General features: G+C 39.3%; 1 protein-coding gene across 2 annotated transcripts; it reads right to left on the bottom strand.

Annotated features, from left to right (window-relative positions):
- Window positions 1–69: 69 nt before the first annotated feature.
- LOC137395018 (SCY1-like protein 2) lies at window positions 70–17,130 on the bottom strand. 2 transcript variants are annotated; one of them, XM_068081802.1, is made up of 16 exons: window positions 16,972–17,130; window positions 16,549–16,706; window positions 14,234–14,354; window positions 13,901–14,050; window positions 11,245–11,460; window positions 10,717–10,833; window positions 10,500–10,625; window positions 9,011–9,187; window positions 4,774–4,896; window positions 3,991–4,104; window positions 3,219–3,351; window positions 2,654–2,772; window positions 2,295–2,395; window positions 2,117–2,159; window positions 714–839; window positions 70–627 (listed from the first exon to the last, which is right to left on the bottom strand). In XM_068081802.1, the coding sequence occupies exons 1-16, from the start codon at window positions 17,128–17,130 to the stop codon at window positions 85–87; spliced, it is 2,526 nt and encodes an 841-aa protein (XP_067937903.1). In that variant the 3' UTR covers window positions 70–84. The 2 variants fall into 2 exon arrangements, with proteins under 2 accessions (XP_067937903.1, XP_067937904.1); XM_068081803.1 differs by lacking the exon at window positions 3,991–4,104.
- Window positions 17,131–25,491: the final 8,361 nt, after the last annotated feature.

The following is a 25,491-nucleotide window of genomic DNA, read 5'->3' as shown; positions in this document are numbered from 1 at the left end:
GTGGATAAGGGACATCGAGAGGACATGTCATGACATTTGCTAGCATTACTACAGACAGGCACCGCAATCTTTTTAAATAACTCCTCACCCAAGTAGGTCATTAATATCACTCTCTGTCAAGGTCATAGTTTTGGGTGGCAGCAATGTTTGTGTGCTAGGAGTGTGTGCATGGGATGTATTCACTAGTGTCTGACAATTGGAAGCGAGTGCTGCCTGAGGTTGGTAATTGGTGGAATTGAAGGACCAACCAGTGTTCACATTTGTACGAGCGTGCGTTCCTTCAGCCCCTCTACTAAAGCCAACATTTGAGATGGAGATTGGATGTCTTATTTGAGTTGAGGCATGAAGGGGTTTCACAGAGTTTAATGCCGGTTGACCAGCGAAAGAAATACCTGCCCCAGAACCTCCTACTGTTGAACTGTTAAATGAAGCAGTGGAGGAGCTGGATGCAGGCCTTAATATGGAACCTGAGGAGGCTGTCTTACAGTTAAGGTTTGAGTTGGCTGACAGCGGTGAGGCTGACAGCGGAAACTGCGAGCTAGTAGGCCGGAGGGGCACACTGTTTAGTAGATTTGAGGGCTTCACAGGTTGTAGAGATGGAGTGAGTGTGCTAGTCAAATTCTTCACCTGCAATAAAACATACAGGGTTAAAAGAAACACTTCTACCATATCTTAGAGTCAATCTAAACTGAACCCAAGCAGATCATGTTCACCTGAGGCTGTTGAGGTGGAGTAAGGGGTTGAATTGGGCCATTGCTGCTTGATTTAGGGAGAATACTGGATGCCATTTTTGTACTAGCCGCCGTCATTACGCCTGCTTCACTCAAGAAGCTCTGCATCTGTGAGTGAAAAGAATGACCTAATTACACCCGGGTCGACGAAGCCATGCTTTCAGCAACAAGTCAGCAAGATTTTTTTGCATCGATGTCATTGTTTCTACATCTACCTATATATGTAGCTTTGTTTTGAACATCGCTTTTAATGCTAAAACTGGTAAAAAGGGCATCACAGTGCAGTGTGAAGTATATCTATATAGCTGTGTGCGGGCTTTGCCTGACCTAGCATTGAAAGATGAACTCGAGTATAGAAGACGCAATGTGTAAAAAAATGCTATTTCGACATTAAAACATGTTACAAGTTGGAATTGAAAAGAAAAACTTCTACATGTAGGGGAGGACAAGTCCATTAACTGATTTTATGGCTATGCAGACATTCAGTAATCCGTAAGATTCTTTCAACATTTGGTAGACAGATGGTACATTTTAAAGCTTCTTTGCAGAGAGTTATGATGTCATGAGACAGTCGCAGTAAAATTTTAATACGTTACCATGGAAGTTGCCACGCAAATCCCTTACACCAACGATTCACTTACACCGACGATTCACTTACACCGACGATTCATTTACACCGACGATTCACTTACACCGACGATTCACTTACACCGACGATTCACTTACACCGACGATTCACTTACACCGACGATTCACTTACACCGATGATTCACTTACACCGACGATTCACTTACACCGACGATTCACTTACACCGACGATTCACTTACACCGACGATTCACTTACACCGACGATTCACTTACACCGACGATTCACTTACACCGACGATTCACTTACACCGACGATTCACTTACACCGACGATTCACTTACACCGACGATTCACTTACACCGACGATTCACTTACACCGACGATTCACTTACACCGACGATTCACTTACACCGACGATTCACTTACACCGACGATTCACTTACACCGACGATTCACTTACACCGACGATTCACTTACACCGACGATTCACTTACACCGACGATTCACTTACACCGACGATTCACTTACACCGACGATTCATTTACACCGACGATTCACTTACACCAACGATTCATTTACACCGCTTACATGATTTACCGCTTGCACTTAGTATTTTTATCACAAGCGACTTTAAAAGCACTGTAAAACATTTACCTGCATGGCACCTTGATAGTCATGCAGGTAAATTCTCTCCTCAATGAAAACAAGGAACTATCATGGCTCCCCATTGCGCTAGACATGAAATGCAAAAACAAATAAGAAGAATCTAACGAGTTCTATAGAAAGCAATACATACAGCGCTATCTTCAGATGACTTCCCGGCGCTGAACTGGAGAGAACTGCAATAGAAAGAAGAAAATGAGTATATAGAAGCGACCTGGTTAATCATGAAGCGACAAGATGAGTAAACATTGTTATTACTAATAACTAGAGTACAGACAATAGTAATATAACTAGTAGAGATGCCAATGAACCTGTCATCTTTCTGTTGCAGCTCCAAATCTTTTAGCTTTAACAGATGATCTCTTTGCACCGTAGACAACATCTCCTTTATAACATCCATGTATGAGGTAAACTGTAAAATTACAAGAATTGTCTACTGTAACATACCTGACCATGACTTTACCTTGACCTTTGCAATGAACCCAATACCGGTCTCTGGACCAAAAAAAGAGTTGTCATGTTGCCACAAGATAGAGTAAGCTGATGTAGGACTGTAAGTAGCAGCGCAGATCTCGCGGCGAAGCCAGCAATGGTGGATAACATAGAGACAAGCCATTGGCTAGACTAGAACCATTAGTGATTAGAATAAATATCTAGCGAGGTCACTCACCTGTTGCTTAGAGAGTGTGTGGTCGACGGAAAGTGGGATGAGAAATGGCAAAGATTTAAGGGCGAGATGATCCTTTGGAATGCCTAAATCTTTGTTTGAAAAGGTGATCTTGTAGATACCTACACAAGAAGAATATGCACACATTTAGCTAGAGTTATAGGCAACAGTCACGCTGAAACAACCTTCCAAACCAGCTTCACTCTGTACATAATGCGAGGTATTATGTGTTTGAGTGAGGTTGCCACTGTCTTCGAGGTATCTTCACGGTGCCAACCACAGCAAAGACTGACAGAAGCAATCGGTTAAGGACAGATATACCGGTACTTGTATTCATATTTTGGCTGAAAGTACTGTAAACTAGTACAGAAAAAAATGAAGGTACCTATGAGAGAAGAGAGAGAGAGAGAGTCAGCTACATTATACTACTGATCTTGCTATAAGATGTGAGATATGATAGCAAATTGCTAAACTCAACTCTAGAACTAGCTAAACTTCTTACTATAGCCGTAACTACAACTAGAGCACTAAGACGTGGCTCCCTTGGCAGAGGAATATAAGCGCTCACCTAGAATTGCCATGAGAATAGACGGCTCCTTAGATGGTACTTGCTGGACAAAGGGCAGAACTTCATCGAGTACAAACCACTTGTCCAAGTGTGTGAGCATCTTGCCAATACTGATCAGACATTTGAGCCTCAGCTACACAAAACAATCTTCATGCAGCACCATACTAGCCAAAGACAGACAAAAAAAGCATGAGATTCGTGACCGGAGCTATTCCTATTGAATAATTACGATGCTAACCATTTATTGCTCTGCTGGGTTGTAACACCTTTTTTATGTATACCTATTTAAAAATCTCACCAAAAATGCAACAAAAAATATTTTGAACGTGGGATATACTCGAGTATCATGCGCAGTACAACAGAGGCAAGATAAAAATGATTATAGATGGTACCAACAGCTTGGACGTTATTCGCTTTTAAAAGACTTGGAAGTGTACTGATGAACTAATTCTGTTTCAAACTTTAGCTTACAAACAAACTTGGTATGAGGCAAATGATAAACATTGTATAATCTAGTGCTTGTGTGTTGTTATTAGTTGTAAAGGCACTGGTAGTTCCTCAGAGTTACCAAGTCCATTTTGGCCAAAGCTGGTACCTTCCGAATCTGAAAATAACTTTAAATTGACACGCAATGCAGGCATAACTTCCTATGACCATGAGTTTAAAAAACTTTAAAAGCGTTGGCGATGCATCACATGTGCCTTCACCATAAAACACAGCAGATAGAGTAGGAATGAATATTTAATAATTGATAGAATAGAAGAAGATTTACATTGAGGTACTGGGTAGAGAGGCACAGTTTCTTTATCCTTGGTATAAGAGATGACTTCATCAACTCTCTGTCTATTAGCTGTGAGAATTCAGGCAGGATGTCAAGGCAGAGTTCCTATAAGATATAGACAGGAGCTGAATCGATAACATCAACTTTAATATAATTCTCATTATTATATTTGCTGTGTTTCTGTTCCGGTTAAAACTACAGAATTGAATGCAGCTCTTAAGCCAAACTAGGGCATGGTAGCTGTCAGCATTCTAAACATCTCAAAATATTAGCAGCTTCACATGACATGTATGGTGTTTATATATGTAAGAGTTTGAGGAATATTATAAAAATTTGATACTTTTTTAAAACGACTCAAATATGCTGCATTAGAACTTATATTGTTTAGTGTATCATTGCTTGAATGATATCTTAGACCACACGCTACAACGTGTAAAGATAAATGGGCAGTTCAAAGCATGTTGACCTTGAACAACGCTAGACCTACATCTACCTTATACCACCTCCTAACTATCTTGTAAGATTCTCAAATGAAGAGAGACAATAACAGCTTACTAGCAAGGTTTGAGACGGATCAGTGTTTTATAGGACAGTTCTTATGGAGGATGTGACGGCAAAAACAGGTAAGGATTCACGCATACGGCAATATACCCAACTTTGCTTTAATGTTGAATGCATAATTAGAAAAGTAATGCACCAAGTCATGCCAGTTTCTGCATTTCATAGATAAACAAAGGTGCAAACAGAAATGTAAACAGTTTCATACAAACATACCTGCAGCTGAGGATTTTGGAGCTCTATGGATGTGAATAGCATAGGCAGAATGTGCTTCCTAGTGTCTCTGTCACTGGTCTTGCTAAGTAGTAGAGGCATGTTCCTTAGCAGTATCAGAGGTATCTAGGATATAATGAGTGAAAGTATGTACCTTAACAGTATCAAAGGTATCTAAGATATAATGAGTGAAAGTGTGTACCTTAACAGTATCAAAGTTATCTAAGATATAATGAGTGGAAGTATGTACCTTAACAATATCAGAGGTATCTAAGATATAAGGAGTAGGATGATGTTCCTTAACAGTATCAGAGGTATCTAAGGTATAAGGAGTAGGAGTGTGTTCCTTAAAGGTTGACTTGCAACAAAATTCACATTACAGTTATTTGATATGAAAAGATTCACCATGTCTGACTCTGTTGTGTTGTAGGTGCAAAATATATGGGAATGTGATTAAAAGCTCTTAAAAGCTAAAAAGCGAACAGAAAATTGCAGCCACACGAGACCGTTTGGATTCCCTTTCCATGATAGTTTGGATTCCCTTTCCAAAACGGCTCAAATGTGATGTAGTTGTGAAAGATGGTTTTTGTTTACACTTTCAAGCAACCTTATTCGTCAAAACATTTTCACAAATATATTTCACGTATTCAATAAAACTATGTCTATTGTTTTTACGCGTCTGTTTTATCGTCATCATAATGCTGCCACTTTTAGCAGTAATATCTTTTAACTTACCGTAAAAATTCGTTTAATTTTTTAGCCTTACCTTGAAGGAGTACATATCATTGTCTGATAATCATGATGAGCCTGTTGGTCACTTGTGATAATCGAAAAGTGCTGCAAAAATTATTTGCGAAGTATTGGGTCACATGATCAGACTACGACTCGCCGATTAGATCAGGCCGAAATAAAACTGTAAAGTAGCGAGCATCTATATATGATACGGGGTCTTCGGTAAAACCCGGAGTGTTTGTCATAAACTAGTACTACGGTAAGTTTTATATCGAGCTTTGTATTGGCCTTTCAGTTCACGTGAGAATATATGTGACAAGACGGTAACCAAATTTCGTGGCTACGTCAGAGAAATAGAGATTCCAATCTACGGCGGCTTTTCGTTTTTGAGCTTTTAAGAGCTTGTAATCACATTCCCACATATTTTGCACCTACAACACAACAGAGTAAGACATGGTGAATCTTTTGATACCAAATAACTGTAATGTGAAATTTGTTGCAAGTCAACCTTTAAAGCACATCAATTACATGAGTACTTTTATCATATATTTCAGTACATCAGAGTCTTGGCTTTCGAATGAGCCTACATTCAATACACAAAGAATAATAGAACTATGAAAAACAGGGTAGCAAAAGTATGTCCTGCAATAAAAAAACACTTGGTTCCCACAATGTTTGTTTTGTTTATTTTCATCTATAATATAACTACAAAAAATAATATGAAGAGTGTTTCTTACAGTATAAAAGGTCAAGAGAAATAGAAAAAAATGTCACTGCAGGGAAGGTGATGATGAGGTCCCTGTGCGCAATAGCAAGGCTAATTAAGGCGCGGAACCTGAAAGTAGAGTCAGCAGTAGTCTGTCTAGTAAGTTTAGTCTAGTCTGGTTGTCTGAGGTAACGCTTCAGTTCATTTTTGAAAGAATTAGCATTTACAATTTTACGCTGTGTAACCGGTAGTAGATTCCATAGCAATGAGGAATGAGGAAATGAGCAAATGTAATGTCATAACTATCATTTAGCCTTAGGTCGTCGATCCCTTTCGCTGCCATTGAGGCTGCGCTTTTCTCTAACGATCGGTGCTCTTAAACTCAGAGAGCGCTAATAATAAACTAGCATTCTAGATAATCAACAATGCCCGGGGATCGTGCTAATGCCTGACCAATACAAACACACGTTCTGGGTTAATAGATTTCGGGTGATTGTTAGAGTTTACTTTTTTTATCCTTTTGTTCATTTTAAACATTTATAGTAATTATTATCTCATCGTTATATATAATGGCATTGTTTGTCCCATACAGAAATGATTAATAACTTGATTAATAGCTAATTAGTAATAAAATATCAAAAAGAAAAAAATATAAAAATTAAAATATTTATATTATATTTGAAAAAATTACAGTATATGGAAAATAGAAAACAGGTGTATTGGACAATTAAATTAATCACTTTGTGTATAGTACTAGCTAATAGGCAGATTAAGTTATTTACAGTAGGCTTCTCTATTTTGAACAGTCCTGGAGTACAGTGAGTCAACCCCAACGATTGATTTAACTCAATTGACTTCTACCACAAAATTAAACAAAAACAGAAATGACTACTAACAACATACAGTCAAACATGGATAACTCGAACTTCAAGGGACCGAGCAAAAGTGTTCGAATTATCAGAGCGTTCAAGTTATCAGAGCACTGTCACAAGTCCATATATTTACTTATTTATTAGTAGATACATGTACATATACAAACTATAATATAAATCAAAAGCACAAATGGCTTGTTTCAAATTAAATGCTTCTAATGTAAAGTTTAAAACGTTTTCATGAAAAAGTATAGAGATTTTTCTATCACTTGAGATTGGTTTGTTGTTTGAGGTGATGTTATTGCCAGGACGTTTTTCAGATTGACATTGGCAAAACTTGATTGTTGTTGAAATGCTCAAAAGAAAAGACATTTTTTTCTTTTGGGGTTTTACCCATGATCAATTTTGCCGTTTTTTCTTGAAGTTTATGCAAAGATTATCTTACTTTACCTGGGATTCGTTAAGAGCAACACTCCGAGGCAGTTCAATTAGAAGTTTTACGAGGTTTTACATACATTCTATATCACTCACGTTTTTTTAATAGATACTTATTGAATGTACACACGTATTCTGTGTTTAGGTCAAACGATGAATAGTTTTTTGTAGCTCAGACAACGTTAAAGTTTAATTACAACAATTTTTAAGACGTTTTAAACATTCAACATTCCGACGTTGATTCAACACGGAATCAACGTCGGAAAACTATTCATCACGGGCTAACCGGGTCACGCACTCAAGGATTTTCGCCACGCACATACAAAACAAAAACAACATGCGATTTTTGTTTTGTATGTGCGTGGCGAAAATCCTTGCGCGCGTGACCCGGCTAGCCCGTGCTACTCATCGTATAGCAGTATAAATCAAATTTCACCAAACCTTTAGAAAAGTCGTTGACAAAAATATTTTGCCGATGGTGATAATAACGACGCTTATGAATTACGAAAAGATGAAGTTTACCTCTATGGCTTTGAATAAAGTGATTTTCTAAAGCGATAACAACCGTTTCGGTAGCCGTTGGGCAAAAAAACAGTTCGAATTAACAGTGTTGAGCTCGAGTTATCTATAGCAATTTATCATTACGTGGGAACGGACCAAAGGAAATGTTCGAATTAACCATGTGTTCGAGCTATCCGTGGACGAGTTATCCATGTTTGACTGTACCTGGTTGTTAACCACCTATGGTGGTAAAGGTAATGAAATCACATCAATTAAATTGTGACCTGCAGTGGCGTGGCCCTAGGACTATATGTAGATTGCACTCTTGCGAGATCACACAATGCTTGAAATTAATTAGCCTCAGTCATATCCCTAAACATCACAATAAAAAGGGAGGGCTAGTGCATAATATCATCGGGAAAATATAGTATGGTGCTTAGAATCTGAGTTATTTATCATAAAAATAGTCTGTACTTGGAGAGTTAATGACACTGATACCTTTGTCATCTTAATTGGTTCTCTGGAGTTGTCCCACCTTCGCCTGCCACTAGCGTCATTATCGTAGATGATAAATATAAGCAGTCAGCGATAAAAATAAGCGGTAAGAGCACACAACACCAAATATGAAAATTGTGACGTCACATTTTCCGAGCCTATACCATTAAAGATTTCTGCGGTAGAGCTCTGGGGAAATCCTATAAACACTAACCAATGTCTGTCTCACCATGTCAAACAATGGCTCATTTGAAAGCCAAGATATTGAAGAACCTGAACAAGCTAAGCTGAAACAGTACTTATGTAATTGATGTGCTGTAACAGTATCAGAGGTATCTAAGAGATAATTTCATTGCATTAGGATACTATTTAAGTCAATCGAGTAATAACAACTGTACAAGCATAAAAAACATCGGCTCTGATATACTGAGTGTAGAGATGAGCCCATCTCACCTGCATAGGCTCTGATATACTGAGTGTAGAGATGAGCCCACCTCACCTGCATAGGCTCTGATATACTCAGTATCGGGATGAGCCTAGGAAAGAGCAGCTCCTGATACTGTTGTTTGCTACACTTTTCTGCTATAATGATGATGTTTTGTAGTGCAAATGGAATCATCTCCCGATTGGCACACTCAGAGAAGAGAACTGGTAACACTCTGTGTAGGCATAGACTCTGTAATAGCCAGAATAAATAGTTGCCACACCCAATGTATTAGCCTGCCTTGACAAACTGTTGTTTTTGCGGAGTTGTTCCCCCGTCGAGCGGGCGAGCAACACAACAGCTTGTCACAAGACGTACTGCACCTGATGCATCAGCTGCACTTATAGGGAGTTGTTCTCTTCCGTCTATGCGGCTTGGTTGCGATGTTATGGTGGCCGCTCCATTGGTAATCATAACGAATTTCGCCCAAAAATTTATGTAGCAAAAAATAAGATTACAACGTTTAACCAGCGACCAGTCTCTGCGGTAAACTTTAGTAGAACTTGAGAACTTGGGCAACAACAGCGACTAAACATGTCGTTATTTGTGCGCTCAGTCAGTTTTATTTCTATTTTTGTATTAGTCAGTTTTATTTGTTCTTATGGATTTTATTTTCAATTTATTTTATTCTCAAGTTTTACTAACGTTCACAACAAAGAATGGTTTTTGATTAAATGTTGTAATCTTTTTTTTTCTACATAAATTTTTGCGCGAAATCCGTTATGATTACCAATGGAGCGACCGCCATAACATCGCAGCCAAGCCGCATAGATGGAAGAGAACAACTCTCTTTCAGTGCAGCTGATGTATCAGGTGCAGTACGTCTTGTGACAAGCTGTTGTGTTGCTCGCCCGCTCGACGGGGGAACAACTCCACAAAAACAACAGTTTGTCGAGACAGGCTACCAATGTATAGGCATGCGTATGTTCACAGCGCACACAGCATACCTTATCAGTTATTTATAGAAGGTGCTAGGGGCTGTATAAAGTATAAAAAGTTCAACCACAAATCAATCTGGGCTCAAGTGGCCAGCCACGCGCGAGTCAGACGAGGAGCAGAACAAAGCCATCCAATAGAAAACTATGAGGAATAAATACTGTTTTGTTTGTTCCCCTCCACCATATTGACTATAAGATGATGTATAGATTCAACAAGGTCTTTCATTGGCTGGCTTCCTAGCCTACCAAAGTGAGAAACAGAAGCCATCATAATAAAAATAATAAAATAAAAAATGAAATTAATGAATAAAATAGTGAAAATATGTTCTCTTTAGTAAAGATTTTAGACACATATTCAATTAAATGCTGCACATATCTTATTTAACAATTTTCCAAAATGGAAATTAAAAGTCAAGTGATTGCAGACCGCAGCTCATCTGTTTATGTTCAGCGATTGGCTGGACTACTTCTTATCAGCTCATAATCGTGTGAAGAATGCTCTATACGCTACTCATCCTTTCTCTACAACCGATCATAGACTTAAACATGTCCTTCTTACCACTCACCACTGACATCTGCTTGAGACCAGCTGGCAGACTCTTGAAATATTGTGATTTCTGAAGGTTATCCCTTTGTACGAGAGAGTCTAGATAAACGAGTGTCATGACTGACACTCCTTGCAGGTGATCTGTCTGGAAAGATAATAACAGCACTAGCATTTTAACACTGCATTCTATTCTTTTACAAAATACACATACTGAGGCCAGCACTGGTGTAACTTACCTTAAGCAGCGACTTTGCATCTAGCCTTGACAAAGAATCATAGCTGAGAAGAGACTTGAAGGACTCGTGGAAACTTTGAGGAATATTCCTAAGCAGCGACTGACGAAATGTTCGCATCTAAAGCAGTCGTGAAGGTTGAAGGACGATTTAATCACTATAATAACCATATTTAGTCACCATGAGAAATATGCTTCTGCAGCAGGCAGCGCTATATTCCAACGCTCCGATGACTATATTTTGAACAGAAACAAGTTCAAATGTGCATCAAAACTGTTCGATCTTTAATATGATAAAATCCACACTAACAGCATTAAGAAAGATGAATGCACCGCACAAGAATTGAACCCAGATATCCAGCTCCCAAGCTAAGTATATTACCGTCTGCACCACTCAATCAACTTGCTGAATAATGGAATAATTGTGCACACAGTTATTACATGTGATGATCTCTCATGACGCAAGAGACTGCTAGGATATATTCATGGAATAAATAATATGAGTTGACGCATAAAATAACGTGGCCCATACCTCAGCAGATCGAGTTTTGAAGGTGGTGAGAGAGTCATGACACTGATAGACAGGTTTACCCTGATTGTATAGCGCATGAACAGTAACTCCTAAGCTATACATGTCACTTTTACTGTTGTTGGTTTGACCACTGCCATATTCTGGTGCCAGATAGTCCAATGCTGGCTGGAGATAGAGAGATAGACCGGAGCACCATTCTTTGGTTTGAGACATTGGCTGAAATAATAACCCAAATAAAGTCAACTAAATCAAGGTAACAGAAGGTATCTATACTAATAACAAACACCAGCAGTTCAACTAGGCTCCCGAGACCACCGCAAAAAACCAGTGGGAAACACAAGAATGCATTTGCTTATTCAAGTGTTTGCTGATATTATTCCTTTAGGTTGTGATGGAACTACTTGCATTTTGAATTGAGTTTGATAAAACAATAGGAATATTGTAGGTGATATAGAGAAAAAAGAACTGCAGAAAATTATATGAAGTTATGTAAATTGTTCAGAGAAAAAAGTTAATCTCGGCTCGGGTAACTGACTAGTGGTACAAGGAGTGACTTATTAGCGGTACAAGGAGTAATTTACTAGTGGTACAAGGAGTAATTTACTAGCGGTACAAGGAGTAATTTACTAGCGGTACAAGAAGTAATTTACTAGCGGTACAAGAAGTAATTTACTAGCGGTACAAGAAGTAAATTACTAGTGGTACAAGGAGTAATTTACTAGCGGTACAAGAAGTAATTTACTAGCGGTACAAGAAGTAATTTACTAGTGGTACAAGGAGTAATTTACTAGCGGTACAAGAAGTAATTTACTAGCGGTACAAGAAGTAAATTACTAGTGGTACAAGGAGTAATTTACTAGTGGTACAAGGAGTAATTTACTAGTGGTACAAGGAGTGATTTACTAGTGGTACAAGGAGTAATTCACTAGCGGTACAAGGAGTGATTTACTAGTGGTACAAGGAGTAATTTACTAGCGGTACAAAAAGTAATTTACTAGTATTACAAGGAGTGATTTACTAGCGGTACAAGGAGTAATTTACTAGCGGTACAAGGAGTAATTTACTAGCGGTACAAGGAGTGATTTACTAGTAGTACAAGGAGTAATTTACTAGCGGTACAAGGAGTGATTTACTAGTAGTACAAGGAGTAATTTACTAGCGGTACAAGGAGTAATTTACTAGCGGTACAAGGAGTAATTTACTAGCGGTACAAGGAGTGATTTACTAGTGGTAAATTTACTAGCGGTACAAAAAGTAATTTACTAGTATTACAAGGAGTGATTTACTAGTGGTATAACAAGTAATTTACTAGTAGTACAAAAAGTAATTTACTAGCGGTACAAGAAGTAAATTACTAGTGGTACAAGGTTTAGACTATTCCCTTATATGATGCTGTAATCAAGCCTTATCTACGACCATAACCTGATAGTTGAACTTGTAATACTGATCATATTGAGTGTGTTTAATTGACCAATAATTATTTACTTGCGTATTATTAAATAATTCCGGTGTTTTGTGACTGTCGCTAGCATTATAGCATTTTAAGGTAAGCAAAGTTTCTGACTAATGCTATTGGTGTAATTATTACATTTAAATGTTATAAAACCAGAAATGCAGGGTTTTCATTTTTGATGAAATTGGAGATAACAAACAAATAAATTTGTTAATGTTCTATACGAGAGTAAGACTATGTCACAGTCTATGTAAATTAATCTACAATTAGTGATACAAATTCCCAGTAGGCAGAGCAAGAGGACACTACTCAGTACATACTAGACAGTACATAGGACTAGCTATGGTACTATGTACCGGTACCATGGTATTATGTATGCACTGTATGTACCTCATACAGTGAGTATATACTACTCAGCACATAGTAGACAGTACATTCTACTCAGTACATAGGACTAGCTACGGTACTATGTACTGGTACCAGGTACTATGTATGCACTGTATGTACCTCATACAGTGAGTATATACTACTCAGTACATAGTAGACAGTACATGCTACTCAGTACATAGGACTAGCTACGATACTATGTACCGGTACCAGGTACTATGCATACACTGTATGTACCTAATATGTGTTGCAGAATGAGCTCGGACACTTTTTCGACCTATCTTGCTACTAATGTGAGCATGTCCGGCCCGGACGAGTTATATATTATTACAACTTAAAATATTATTATTACTGCTAAAAATAAATAATCGCTCTCAGTTAGACCTACTTTTAAAAATAAATCACCTAAAGTCCATTGATCTACAATTAGTAAACCCTCCGTAGCTGTAATGTGTCTGACATTGCTGGTCATTGCTAAGAAAACATTGCAATAAAAAATAGTTTCCGCAAAGCGAAACTACGATGAGGATTGGTTGTAAACATATTTTCTATTGGCTCAAGGCGTACAGATAATTGTTTCCCTTCCTTTAAGTACAGACATGACAGGCTATATAATTAACTACTCACTAATAAGAAACATTTTGTACGAAGCCTACTGAAGCTGCATCATGCGGCTCTTGGCCATATGTAAACGCTATGCGGAGCCAAACTGCACGGCTTGTGGTAAAAAAGATTTAAATTGAAAAATAAAAAGTGGTCACTTTATGAAAATATTAAAATTCATTAACACTAAAAGTGTAGTCTGGTAGAGCTGACCTGGTTGTGACCTTGAGGAGAGTCACAAGTGAAGAAATCAAAACCAGCAAGTTTCCAGCATCTGAGGTCATTAAGAAGAATGGAGGAGGGATGAATATTTCCATGAGTTAGTTTGACATCACCGTGTAAGAAGGAGAGAGCCTCTAGCACCTGAAAAACATGTAGCATGAGAACCTACTAGCAGGCTGATAATCCCTATCGCTACCTTCAAACAAAAGCAGATAAGAACGAACTAGACTCTTTATGTTACAACATATTAACATTTTATTAAAATATTTCAACTTCCAAGTCAGCTAAACCAGCCACAATGGACAGACAACTCCACAAGCTCACCTGTGTCAATCCATACTTTATTTCCAATTCATCGAGTTTTTCAGACTGTTCTGTCTCATGCAACTCAAGAAGGTTAGCAAGCGACATCAGGACAGGCTCAGTAGCAAACGCCAAACAGTCTCTACAAGCAAATAGCACAAGATGACAAGGTGGGACAGGTAGAATTGCTAACTATGACGATGGATTTCATTATTAGCCCGGGTTCTGTCTATTTTCGTCTGAATATGGACCTAGATGAAGGCACATATAAACTTTAGGTGCAGGTCAACCTGGCAACTGTATCTATAAGACCAGGTATGATAGGGCAGCTGTGTGTTAATATGACATGTGTAACAGAAGTTAGACACCTCAAGCGCAGGTACATTTATAAAATCCACTTGAGATTTATAATATGCCAACATCATGTGTTAGCAACGCATGAAAATTCATATACCGTAAAACCTCTAACTAAACGCTACCTATATTTGACCGCCACCTCTATTTGACCAGCACTATGAGAAAAAGGTTGAAAAATAAAGCGCCACCCTCTATTTGACCGCGACTTCCATTTGATCGCCACTTTGACCTTTATAAACCCATAATATCAAGTGGTCAGTAGAAAAGTGTCCACAAAATCGGATTAATAATGAATCGTTTACATCAATAACAATCAATTCTCTCGCAGTCCAACTCAGAAGCTTTTCGTTTTTTTTTCGTTAAATCTTTGCAAGCAATATTATAGAAATAAATAATAACTGTCTCAGGCTAATAGTAGCTGCTAGTTTAACGTGGTCTTGATACTTCGACGTATGTGAAAAATGATTTAGAAATTACAATGGAATCTGAATGACTATTTTGAGGCTAAAACTCCGGCTAAGCCCGAATGTGCAAGATTACACACGATGTATTTTTATTTGAGCAAAATATAGCATTCTAAATCACAACGCGTAAAAGCTCTGCTAAAAAGATTGTTTGGACAGTAATATCGACTATTTCAGAAGTGCGGAAGAAAAGATGAGGTGAAAAGACACTGGAATGTATTGAACAGCCAGAAAGCAAAGTTCCAAACAAAAGCAACAATCGAAACGCAACTGGCTGAGCAAACGATGCAAATATTTTTGTTTCAAAAACGTAAATTTTGGTTTCTGCGTGTAATATAAGTATGGTTCGATTATGTCACTTGTTCATGAATATATATTTGTAGCATTTGATAGATTACCATTATATAATTTATAAATTTGCAGATTTATAGCATATTATTTAATAGCATCATTGCGATAATCTGATCTGACATTTGATCAACACTCGTAACTCCTCTTCTGTTGCACATAAAAAGCTAGTTTTGGCTGCAAATTGCAAAGCCGGACACAGGCTAAAATATCAAGGCAGGTTAATTGCAAGCTATAGATATCAACTGGTATAAATATTTCGCAGTTCTCAATGCATATTTACTAAGGGATTGTTGACAAGTTGGAGGTAAGTTAGCAGATTTATAGCATTCAAAAGGTTTAATATCGCTCTACCAGAAAAGGGTTAAATTTATCTTCCCAAAATTCTGACGAGCCATTTGAGAAATACAATGCCACCTCCAATAGACCGCCACTATAAAAGGGTTGAAAAATAGAGCGCCATGGCATTCAATTTCAGGTTTTAAGGTAAGCTGCATTCTAGTGAGTTTGTAACGAGTCTGTACAGGGACGTGCGTGTATTGTAGTATTGTAATGCAGAAGTGTGTTTGCTTAGTCTACCTGTTTTCCTCTATGGGATGTACAACAGAGTGATAAGTCTACCTGTTTTCCTCTATTGGATGTACAACAGAGTGCTAAGTCTACCTGTTTTCCTCTATGGGATGTACAACAGAGTGCTAAGTCTACCTGTTTTCCTCTATGGGATGTACAACAGAGTGCTAAGTCTACCTGTTTTCCTCTATGGGATGTACAACAGAGTGCTAAGTCTACCTGTTTTCCTCTATGGGATGTACAACAGAGTGCTAAGTCTACCTGTTTTCCTCTATGGGATGTACAACAGAGTGATAAGTCTACCTGTTTCCCTCTATGGGATGTACAACAGAGTGCTAAGTCTACCTGTTTTCCTCTATGGGATGTACAACAGAGTGATAAGTCTACCTGTTTCCCTCTATGGGATGTACAACAGAGTGCTAAGTCTACCTGTTTTCCTCTATGGGATGTACAACAGAGTGCTAAGTCTACCTGTTTTCCTCTATGGGATGTACAACAGAGTGCTAAGTCTACCTGTTTTCCTCTATGGGATGTACAACAGAGTGCTAAGTCTACCTGTTTTCCTCTATGGGATCTACAACAGAGTGCTAAGTCTACCTGTTTTCCTCTATGGGATGTACAACAGAGAGTATCTTAGGGTGCCGGAGTTTAGTCAGCTGCTGAATTCCTCTCCTCAAACTCGAAATTATTTGTTTCTTATCATCTTTTGTAAGTTTCTCAATGTCCCTCTTGTCGAAGACAAAGACGCAAGCATTCTGCAAAGAAAATACTAACAAGCATTTGCAGATGAAATATACATGAGCCAGTGACAATAAACTGAAAAGCCAGGCAAACTCAAGTGACAGACATTTAGCAATGCAAAAACTGCTAGCAACACAAATAGAGCATCACAGTTAATTCGCGGGTCATCTGGAGCAGTTTCTAGATAAAATTTACTATCATTCCCATCTAGGCTGTCTATCATTCCCTCTTCTCTTATTCCCTATAATAAGGTGATTATATAAAACAATAATCTATCACCTCTTTAGTAGTTTTCTTAGTAGCTCGATAAATCTTCCAAGCCATGTTTGGACCAGCTGAACCTAGTAGCCTGTCTTGTATGTCATAATGACTTCCTAAAGGGTTCCCAGGCAACACCTCTGAAACTGTACTTTTAAGCTTGTTCAAGAAAGACTCCATAGTCAAAGACAGGTCTGTAAAAGATGCCGACAAATCATTCCGGAAAAATACAATAGTTAATTCCACCCCTGATTACTACAGGAGTGAAAGCTGTGTGGGTAAAACAGTTGCAGCATTTTCGAAAGGTTCTGGTAATCTCCCTCCAGCAAATTTGTGAAAAAGAGAATATTTATTGAATGATACCTAGTAATTATTCAGAATTGATAGCGAGTGTCACATAATCATAGTGTTATCTAAGCATCACCCATCTTTTAGGACTGTCCATAACTTATTAAAGATGTACTCAGCAGTAAAAAACTAATTAGTTTTGTGCAATCATTTCGGGGTTTTAAAAAATGGCCTGCGGTTAAGCGATGGACAAAAAGCATCCTGGCCACAGAAAGAGAAGATTGAGCCAACAGTAGCCATACGCAACTCTTCTTTTAGTGTTTTTGTAGTAAGAAATTTATTTGATCATATATTATACATTATCATGATATGTTATGCATTATCATGATATATTATGCATTACCATGGTATATTAAGCATTATCATGATATATTATGGATTATCATGATATATTATGGATTATCATGATATATTATGCATTATCATGATATATTATGCATTATCATGGTATATTAAGCATTATCATGATATATTATGCATTACCATGATATATTATGGATTATCATGATATATTATCGATTATCATGATATATTATGCATTATCATGATATATTATGCATTATCATTATATATTATGGATTATCATGATATGTTATGCATTACCATGGTATATTAAGCATTATCATGATATATTATGCATTACCATGATATATTATGGATTATCATGATATATTATGGATTATCATGATATATTATGCATTACCATGGTATATTAAGCATTATCATGATATATTATGCACTACCATGATATATTATGGATTATCATGATATAGTATGGATTATCAAGATATATTATGCATTACCATGATATCTTATGGATTATGATGATACATTATGGATTATCATGATATGTTATGCATTACCATGGTATATTAAGCATTATCATGATATATTATGCATTACCATGATATATTATGGATTATCATGATATATTATGGATTACCATGATATATTATGCATTACCATAGTATATTAAGCATTATCATGATATATTATGGATTATCATGATATATAGTGAAACTCGGCTAACTCGACCTTGACGGGACCGAGAGAAAGTGTTCGAGTTATCAGAGCGTTCAAGTTATGAGAACACCGTCACAAGTGCATGTATTTATCAGTAGCCTACATATACAAACTATATATAAATCAAAACCACTGTTTGCTTGTTGCAAGTTAAGGGGCCTCTCATGTAATGTTTTAACAATTTTTATCAGAAAGTATATTTTCCTATTACTTGAGACTTGTTTATTTGTTTTAGGTGATGTGACTGCCAGGACATTTTCAGATTAAAATAGGCAAAACCTGATCGCGGTTGAAACACTCAGAAAAAAAGACATATTTTCTTTTTGAGTGTTTTAACAAAAACCAATTTTGCCCATTTTTCTTTAAGTTTATCTGACGGTTACCTCGCTTCTCCTTGCTTACGGAGGGCTATCCCCAAGCGGATGCTTGGTAAAATTTGATTTTTTGCAAACCTTTAGAAAAGTCGTTAATGAAAATATTTTGCCAATAGTGGTAATAATGACGCCTAAGAACTACTAAAAGTTGGTGTTTATTTCTATGGCTTGGAATAAAGTGATATTCTAGAGCGATAACAATCGTCTCGGTAGCCGTTGGGCAAAAAACTGTTCGAGTTAATGAAGTCAAGTTATCCAAAGCAATTTATCATTGCGTGGGAAAGGACCAAACAAATCCGTTCAAGTTAACCATGTTATCGAGCTATCCGAGGGCGAGTTATCTGAGTTTTACTGTATTATGTATTATCATGATATATTATGCATTATCATGATATATTATGCATTATCATGATATATTATGTATTATCATGATATATTATGCATTATCATGATATATTATGCATTATCATGATATATTATGCATTATCATGGTATATTATGCATTATCATGGTATATTATCATGATATATTATGGAGTACCATGGTATATTACGCATTATCATGATATATTATGCATTATCATGGTATATTATGAATTATCATTATATATTATGCATTATCATGATATATTATGCATTATATATTATGGATTATCATCATATATTATGCATTATCATGGTATATTATGCATTATCATGATATATGCATTATCATAGTATATTATGCAACAGCAAATGAGTAACTGTAAAGATGAAAAATAAATATGATAAATGAATGAGCGTATTAGACAGATGATTTGGCACAAACTACTTGGAGTTGGTGGGCTAGTTTGAGTTGGTGGGCTAGTTTGAGTTGGTGGACTAGTTTGAGTTGGTGAGCTAGTTTGAGTTGGTGACCTAGTTTGAGTTGGTGACCTAGTTTGAGTTGGTGGGCTAGTTTGAGTTGGTGGGCTAGTTTGAGTTGATGAGCTAGTTTGAGTTGGTGATCTAGTTTGAGTTGGTGGGCTAGTTTGAGTTGGTGACCTAGTTTGAGTTGGTGGGCTAGTTTGAGTTGGTGGGCTAGTTTGAGTTGATGAGCTAGTTTGAGTTGGTGATCTAGTTTGAGTTGGTGGGCTAGTTTGAGTTGGTGAGCTAGTTTGAGTTGATGAGCTAGTTTGAGTTGGTGGGCTAGTTTGAGTTGGTGAGCTAGTTTGAGTTGGTGGGCTAGTTTGAGTTGGTGGGCTAGTTTGAGTTGGTGACCTAGTTTGAGTTGGTGGGCTAGTTTGAGTTGATGAGCTAGTTTGAGTTGGTGGGCTAGTTTGAGTTGGTGACCTAGTTTGAGTTGGTGAGCTAGTTTGAGTTGGTGGGCTAGTTTGAGTTGGTGGGCTAGTTTGAGTAGGTGAGCTAGTTTGAGTTGGTGGGCTAGTTTGAGTTGGTGACCTAGTTTGAGTTGGTGACCTAGTTTGAGTTGGTGAGCTAGTTTGAGTTGGTGGGCTAGTTTGAGTTGGTGGGCTAGTTTGAGTAGGTGAGCTAGTTTGAGTTGGTGGGCTAGTTTGAGTTGGTGACCTAGTTTGAGTTGGTGAGCTAGTTTGAGTTGGTGGGCTAGTTTGAGTTGGTGACCTAGTTTGAGTTGGTGGGCTAGTTTGAGTTGGTGACCTAGTTTGAGTTGGTGAGCTAGTTTGAGTTGGTGGGCTAGTTTGAGTTGGTGACCTAGTTTGAGTTGGTGAGCTAGTTTGAGTTGGTGGGCTAGTTTGAGTTGATGAGCTAGTTTGAGTTGGTGAGCTAGTTTGAGTAGGTGAGCTAGTTTGAGTTGGTGGGCTAGTTTGAGTTGGTGACCTAGTTTGAGTTGGTGAGCTAGTTTGAGTTGGTGGGCTAGTTTGAGTTGGTGACCTAGTTTGAGTTGGTGAGCTAGTTTGAGTAGGTGAGCTAGTTTTAGTTGGTGGGCTAGTTTGAGTTGGTGACCTAGTTTGAGTTGGTGAGCTAGTTTGAGTTGGTGGGCTAGTTTGAGTTGGTGGGCTAGTTTGAGTTGGTGGGCTAGTTTGAGTTGGTGAGCTAGTTTGAGTTGGTGAGCTAGTTTGAGTTGGTGGGCTAGTTTGAGTTGGTGACCTAGTTTGAGTTGGTGGGCTAGTTTGAGTTGGTGACCTAGTTTGAGTTGGTGAGCTAGTTTGAGTTGGTGGGCTAGTTTGAGTTGGTGAGCTAGTTTGAGTTGGTGACCTAGTTTGAGTAGGTGAGCTAGTTTGAGTAGGTGAGCTAGTTTGAGTTGGTGAGCTAGTTTGAGTTGGTGGGCTAGTTTGAGTTGATGAGCTAGTTTGAGTAGGTGAGCTAGTTTGAGTTGGTGAGCTAGTTTGAGTTGGTGAGCTAGTTTGAGTTGGTGGGCTAGTTTGAGTTGGTGGGCTAGTTTGAGTTGGTGGGCTAGTTTGAGTTGATGAGCTAGTTTGAGTTGGTGAGCTAGTTTGAGTAGGTGAGCTAGTTTGAGTTGGTGGGCTAGTTTGAGTTGGTGACCTAGTTTGAGTTGGTGAGCTAGTTTGAGTTGGTGGGCTAGTTTGAGTTGGTGACCTAGTTTGAGTTGGTGGGCTAGTTTGAGTTGGTGACCTAGTTTGAGTTGGTGAGCTAGTTTGAGTTGGTGGGCTAGTTTGAGTTGGTGACCTAGTTTGAGTTGGTGAGCTAGTTTGAGTTGGTGGGCTAGTTTGAGTTGGTGAGCTAGTTTGAGTTGGTGACCTAGTTTGAGTAGGTGAGCTAGTTTGAGTAGGTGAGCTAGTTTGAGTTGGTGAGCTAGTTTGAGTTGGTGACCTAGTTTGAGTAGGTGAGCTAGTTTGAGTAGGTGAGCTAGTTTGAGTTGGTGAGCTAGTTTGAGTTGGTGAGCTAGTTTGAGTTGGTGGGCTAGTTTGAGTTGGTGGGCTAGTTTGAGTTGGTGGGCTAGTTTGAGTTGATGAGCTAGTTTGAGTTGGTGAGCTAGTTTGAGTAGGTGAGCTAGTTTGAGTTGGTGGGCTAGTTTGAGTTGGTGACCTAGTTTGAGTTGGTGAGCTAGTTTGAGTTGGTGAGCTAGTTTGAGTTGGTGGGCTAGTTTGAGTTGGTGGGCTAGTTTGAGTTGGTGGGCTAGTTTGAGTTGATGAGCTAGTTTGAGTTGGTGAGCTAGTTTGAGTAGGTGAGCTAGTTTGAGTTGGTGGGCTAGTTTGAGTTGGTGACCTAGTTTGAGTTGGTGAGCTAGTTTGAGTTGGTGGGCTAGTTTGAGTTGGTGACCTAGTTTGAGTTGGTGGGCTAGTTTGAGTTGGTGACCTAGTTTGAGTTGGTGAGCTAGTTTGAGTTGGTGGGCTAGTTTGAGTTGGTGGGCTAGTTTGAGTTGGTGAGCTAGTTTGAGTTGGTGAGCTAGTTTGAGTTGGTGGGCTAGTTTGAGTTGGTGGGCTAGTTTGAGTTGGTGGGCTAGTTTGAGTTGATGAGCTAGTTTGAGTTGGTGAGCTAGTTTGAGTAGGTGAGCTAGTTTGAGTTGGTGGGCTAGTTTGAGTTGGTGACCTAGTTTGAGTTGGTGAGCTAGTTTGAGTTGGTGGGCTAGTTTGAGTTGGTGACCTAGTTTGAGTTGGTGGGCTAGTTTGAGTTGGTGACCTAGTTTGAGTTGGTGAGCTAGTTTGAGTTGGTGGGCTAGTTTGAGTTGGTGACCTAGTTTGAGTTGGTGAGCTAGTTTGAGTTGGTGGGCTAGTTTGAGTTGATGAGCTAGTTTGAGTTGGTGAGCTAGTTTGAGTAGGTGAGCTAGTTTGAGTTGGTGGGCTAGTTTGAGTTGGTGACCTAGTTTGAGTTGGTGAGCTAGTTTGAGTTGGTGGGCTAGTTTGAGTTGGTGACCTAGTTTGAGTTGGTGGGCTAGTTTGAGTTGGTGACCTAGTTTGAGTTGGTGAGCTAGTTTGAGTTGGTGGGCTAGTTTGAGTTGGTGACCTAGTTTGAGTTGGTGAGCTAGTTTGAGTTGGTGGGCTAGTTTGAGTTGATGAGCTAGTTTGAGTTGGTGAGCTAGTTTGAGTAGGTGAGCTAGTTTGAGTTGGTGGGCTAGTTTGAGTTGGTGACCTAGTTTGAGTTGATGAGCTAGTTTGAGTTGGTGGGCTAGTTTGAGTTGGTGAGCTAGTTTGAGTTGGTGGGCTAGTTTGAGTTGGTGACCTAGTTTGAGTTGGTGAGCTAGTTTGAGTTGGTGGGCTAGTTTGAGTTGGTGGGCTAGTTTGAGTTGATGAGCTAGTTTGAGTTGGTGGGCTAGTTTGAGTTGGTGGGCTAGTTTGAGTTGGTGGGCTAGTTTGAGTTGATGAGCTAGTTTGAGTTGGTGAGCTAGTTTGAGTAGGTGAGCTAGTTTGAGTTGGTGGGCTAGTTTGAGTTGGTGGGCTAGTTTGAGTTGGTGACCTAGTTTGAGTTGGTGGGCTAGTTTGAGTTGGTGACCTAGTTTGAGTTGGTGAGCTAGTTTGAGTTGGTGGGCTAGTTTGAGTTGGTGGGCTAGTTTGAGTTGGTGGGCTAGTTTGAGTTGGTGGGCTAGTTTGAGTTGATGAGCTAGTTTGAGTTGGTGAGCTAGTTTGAGTAGGTGAGCTAGTTTGAGTTGGTGGGCTAGTTTGAGTTGGTGAGCTAGTTTGAGTTGGTGAGCTAGTTTGAGTTGGTGGGCTAGTTTGAGTTGGTGAGCTAGTTTGAGTTGGTGGGCTAGTTTGAGTTGGTGAGCTAGTTTGAGTAGGTGAGCTAGTTTGAGTTGGTGAGCTAGTTTGAGTAGGTGAGCTAGTTTGAGTTGGTGAGCTAGTTTGAGTTGATGGGCTAGTTTGAGTTGGTGAGCTAGTTTGAGTTGGTGAGCTAGTTTGAGTTGGTGGGCTAGTTTGAGTTGGTGGGCTAGTTTGAGTTGGTGACCTAGTTTGAGTTGGTGGGCTAGTTTGAGTTGGTGGGCTAGTTTGAGTTGGTGGGCTAGTTTGAGTAGGTGAGCTAGTTTGAGTTGGTGGGCTAGTTTGAGTTGGTGACCTAGTTTGAGTTGGTGACCTAGTTTAAGTTGGTGAGCTAGTTTGAGTTGGTGACCTAGTTTGAGTTGGTGAGCTAGTTTGAGTTGGTGAGCTAGTTTGAGTTGGTGAGCTAGTTTGAGTTGGTGGGCTAGTTTGAGTTGGTGGGCTAGTTTGAGTTGGTGACCTAGTTTGAGTTGGTGAGCTAGTTTGAGTAGGTGAGCTAGTTTGAGTTGGTGAGCTAGTTTGAGTTGGTGGGCTAGTTTGAGTTGGTGGGCTAGTTTGAGTTGGTGGGCTAGTTTGAGTAGGTGAGCTAGTTTGAGTTGGTGGGCTAGTTTGAGTTGGTGACCTAGTTTGAGTTGGTGACCTAGTTTGAGTTGGTGAGCTAGTTTGAGTTGGTGAGCTAGTTTGAGTTGGTGGGCTAGTTTGAGTAGGTGAGCTAGTTTGAGTTGGTGAGCTAGTTTGAGTTGGTGGGCTAGTTTGAGTTGGTGGGCTAGTTTGAGTTGGTGGGCTAGTTTGAGTTGGTGGGCTAGTTTGAGTAGGTGAGCTAGTTTGAGTTGGTGGGCTAGTTTGAGTTGGTGACCTAGTTTGAGTTGGTGACCTAGTTTGAGTTGGTGAGCTAGTTTGAGTTGGTGAGCTAGTTTGAGTTGGTGGGCTAGTTTGAGTAGGTGAGCTAGTTTGAGTTGGTGGGCTAGTTTGAGTTGGTGACCTAGTTTGAGTTGGTGACCTAGTTTGAGTTGGTGGGCTAGTTTGAGTTGGTGGGCTAGTTTGAGTTGGTGAGCTAGTTTGAGTAGGTGAGCTAGTTTGAGTTGGTGGGCTAGTTTGAGTTGGTGACCTAGTTTGAGTTGATGAGCTAGTTTGAGTTGGTGGGCTAGTTTGAGTTGGTGAGCTAGTTTGAGTTGGTGGGCTAGTTTGAGTTGGTGACCTAGTTTGAGTTGGTGAGCTAGTTTGAGTTGGTGGGCTAGTTTGAGTTGGTGGGCTAGTTTGAGTTGATGAGCTAGTTTGAGTTGGTGGGCTAGTTTGAGTTGGTGGGCTAGTTTGAGTTGGTGGGCTAGTTTGAGTTGATGAGCTAGTTTGAGTTGGTGAGCTAGTTTGAGTAGGTGAGCTAGTTTGAGTTGGTGGGCTAGTTTGAGTTGGTGGGCTAGTTTGAGTTGGTGGGCTAGTTTGAGTTGGTGACCTAGTTTGAGTTGGTGGGCTAGTTTGAGTTGGTGACCTAGTTTGAGTTGGTGGGCTAGTTTGAGTTGGTGGGCTAGTTTGAGTTGATGAGCTAGTTTGAGTTGGTGAGCTAGTTTGAGTAGGTGAGCTAGTTTGAGTTGGTGGGCTAGTTTGAGTTGGTGAGCTAGTTTGAGTTGGTGAGCTAGTTTGAGTTGGTGGGCTAGTTTGAGTTGGTGGGCTAGTTTGAGTTGGTGAGCTAGTTTGAGTTGGTGGGCTAGTTTGAGTTGGTGTGCTAGTTTGAGTTGGTGAGCTAGTTTGAGTAGGTGAGCTAGTTTGAGTTGGTGGGCTAGTTTGAGTTGGTGTGCTAGTTTGAGTTGGTGAGCTAGTTTGAGTAGGTGAGCTAGTTTGAGTTGGTGGGCTAGTTTGAGTTGATGAGCTAGTTTGAGTTGGTGGGCTAGTTTGAGTTGGTGACCTAGTTTGAGTTGGTGAGCTAGTTTGAGTTGGTGGGCTAGTTTGAGTTGGTGGGCTAGTTTGAGTAGGTGAGCTAGTTTGAGTTGGTGAGCTAGTTTGAGTTGGTGACCTAGTTTGAGTTGGTGACCTAGTTTGAGTTGGTGAGCTAGTTTGAGTTGGTGGGCTAGTTTGAGTTGGTGGGCTAGTTTGAGTTGGTGAGCTAGTTTGAGTTGGTGGGCTAGTTTGAGTTGGTGTGCTAGTTTGAGTTGG

This window comes from Watersipora subatra, chromosome 4 (assembly GCF_963576615.1).
Source record: "Watersipora subatra chromosome 4, tzWatSuba1.1, whole genome shotgun sequence".
Lineage (NCBI taxonomy): Eukaryota > Metazoa > Bryozoa > Gymnolaemata > Cheilostomatida > Watersiporidae > Watersipora > Watersipora subatra.
The sequence above is the reverse complement of the archived record's forward strand: the minus strand, read 5'-3'. Positions and strand labels throughout refer to the sequence as shown.

Bases quoted from the DNA above. Each gene is read 5' to 3' on its own strand.
- LOC137395018 (XM_068081802.1), bottom strand. From the start codon at position 17,130: ATGGAGTCTTTCTTGAACAAGCTTAAAAGTACAGTTTCAGAGGTGTTG. The intron at 11,461-13,900 runs GTCAGCTCTACC...TTATTATTTCAG, and splicing joins CTCCTCAAGGTCACAACCAG to CCAATGTCTCAAACCAAAGA. The intron at 2,160-2,294 runs GTTCATTGGCAT...TTTCTATTGCAG, and splicing joins CTGCAACAGAAAGATGACAG to TTCTCTCCAGTTCAGCGCCG.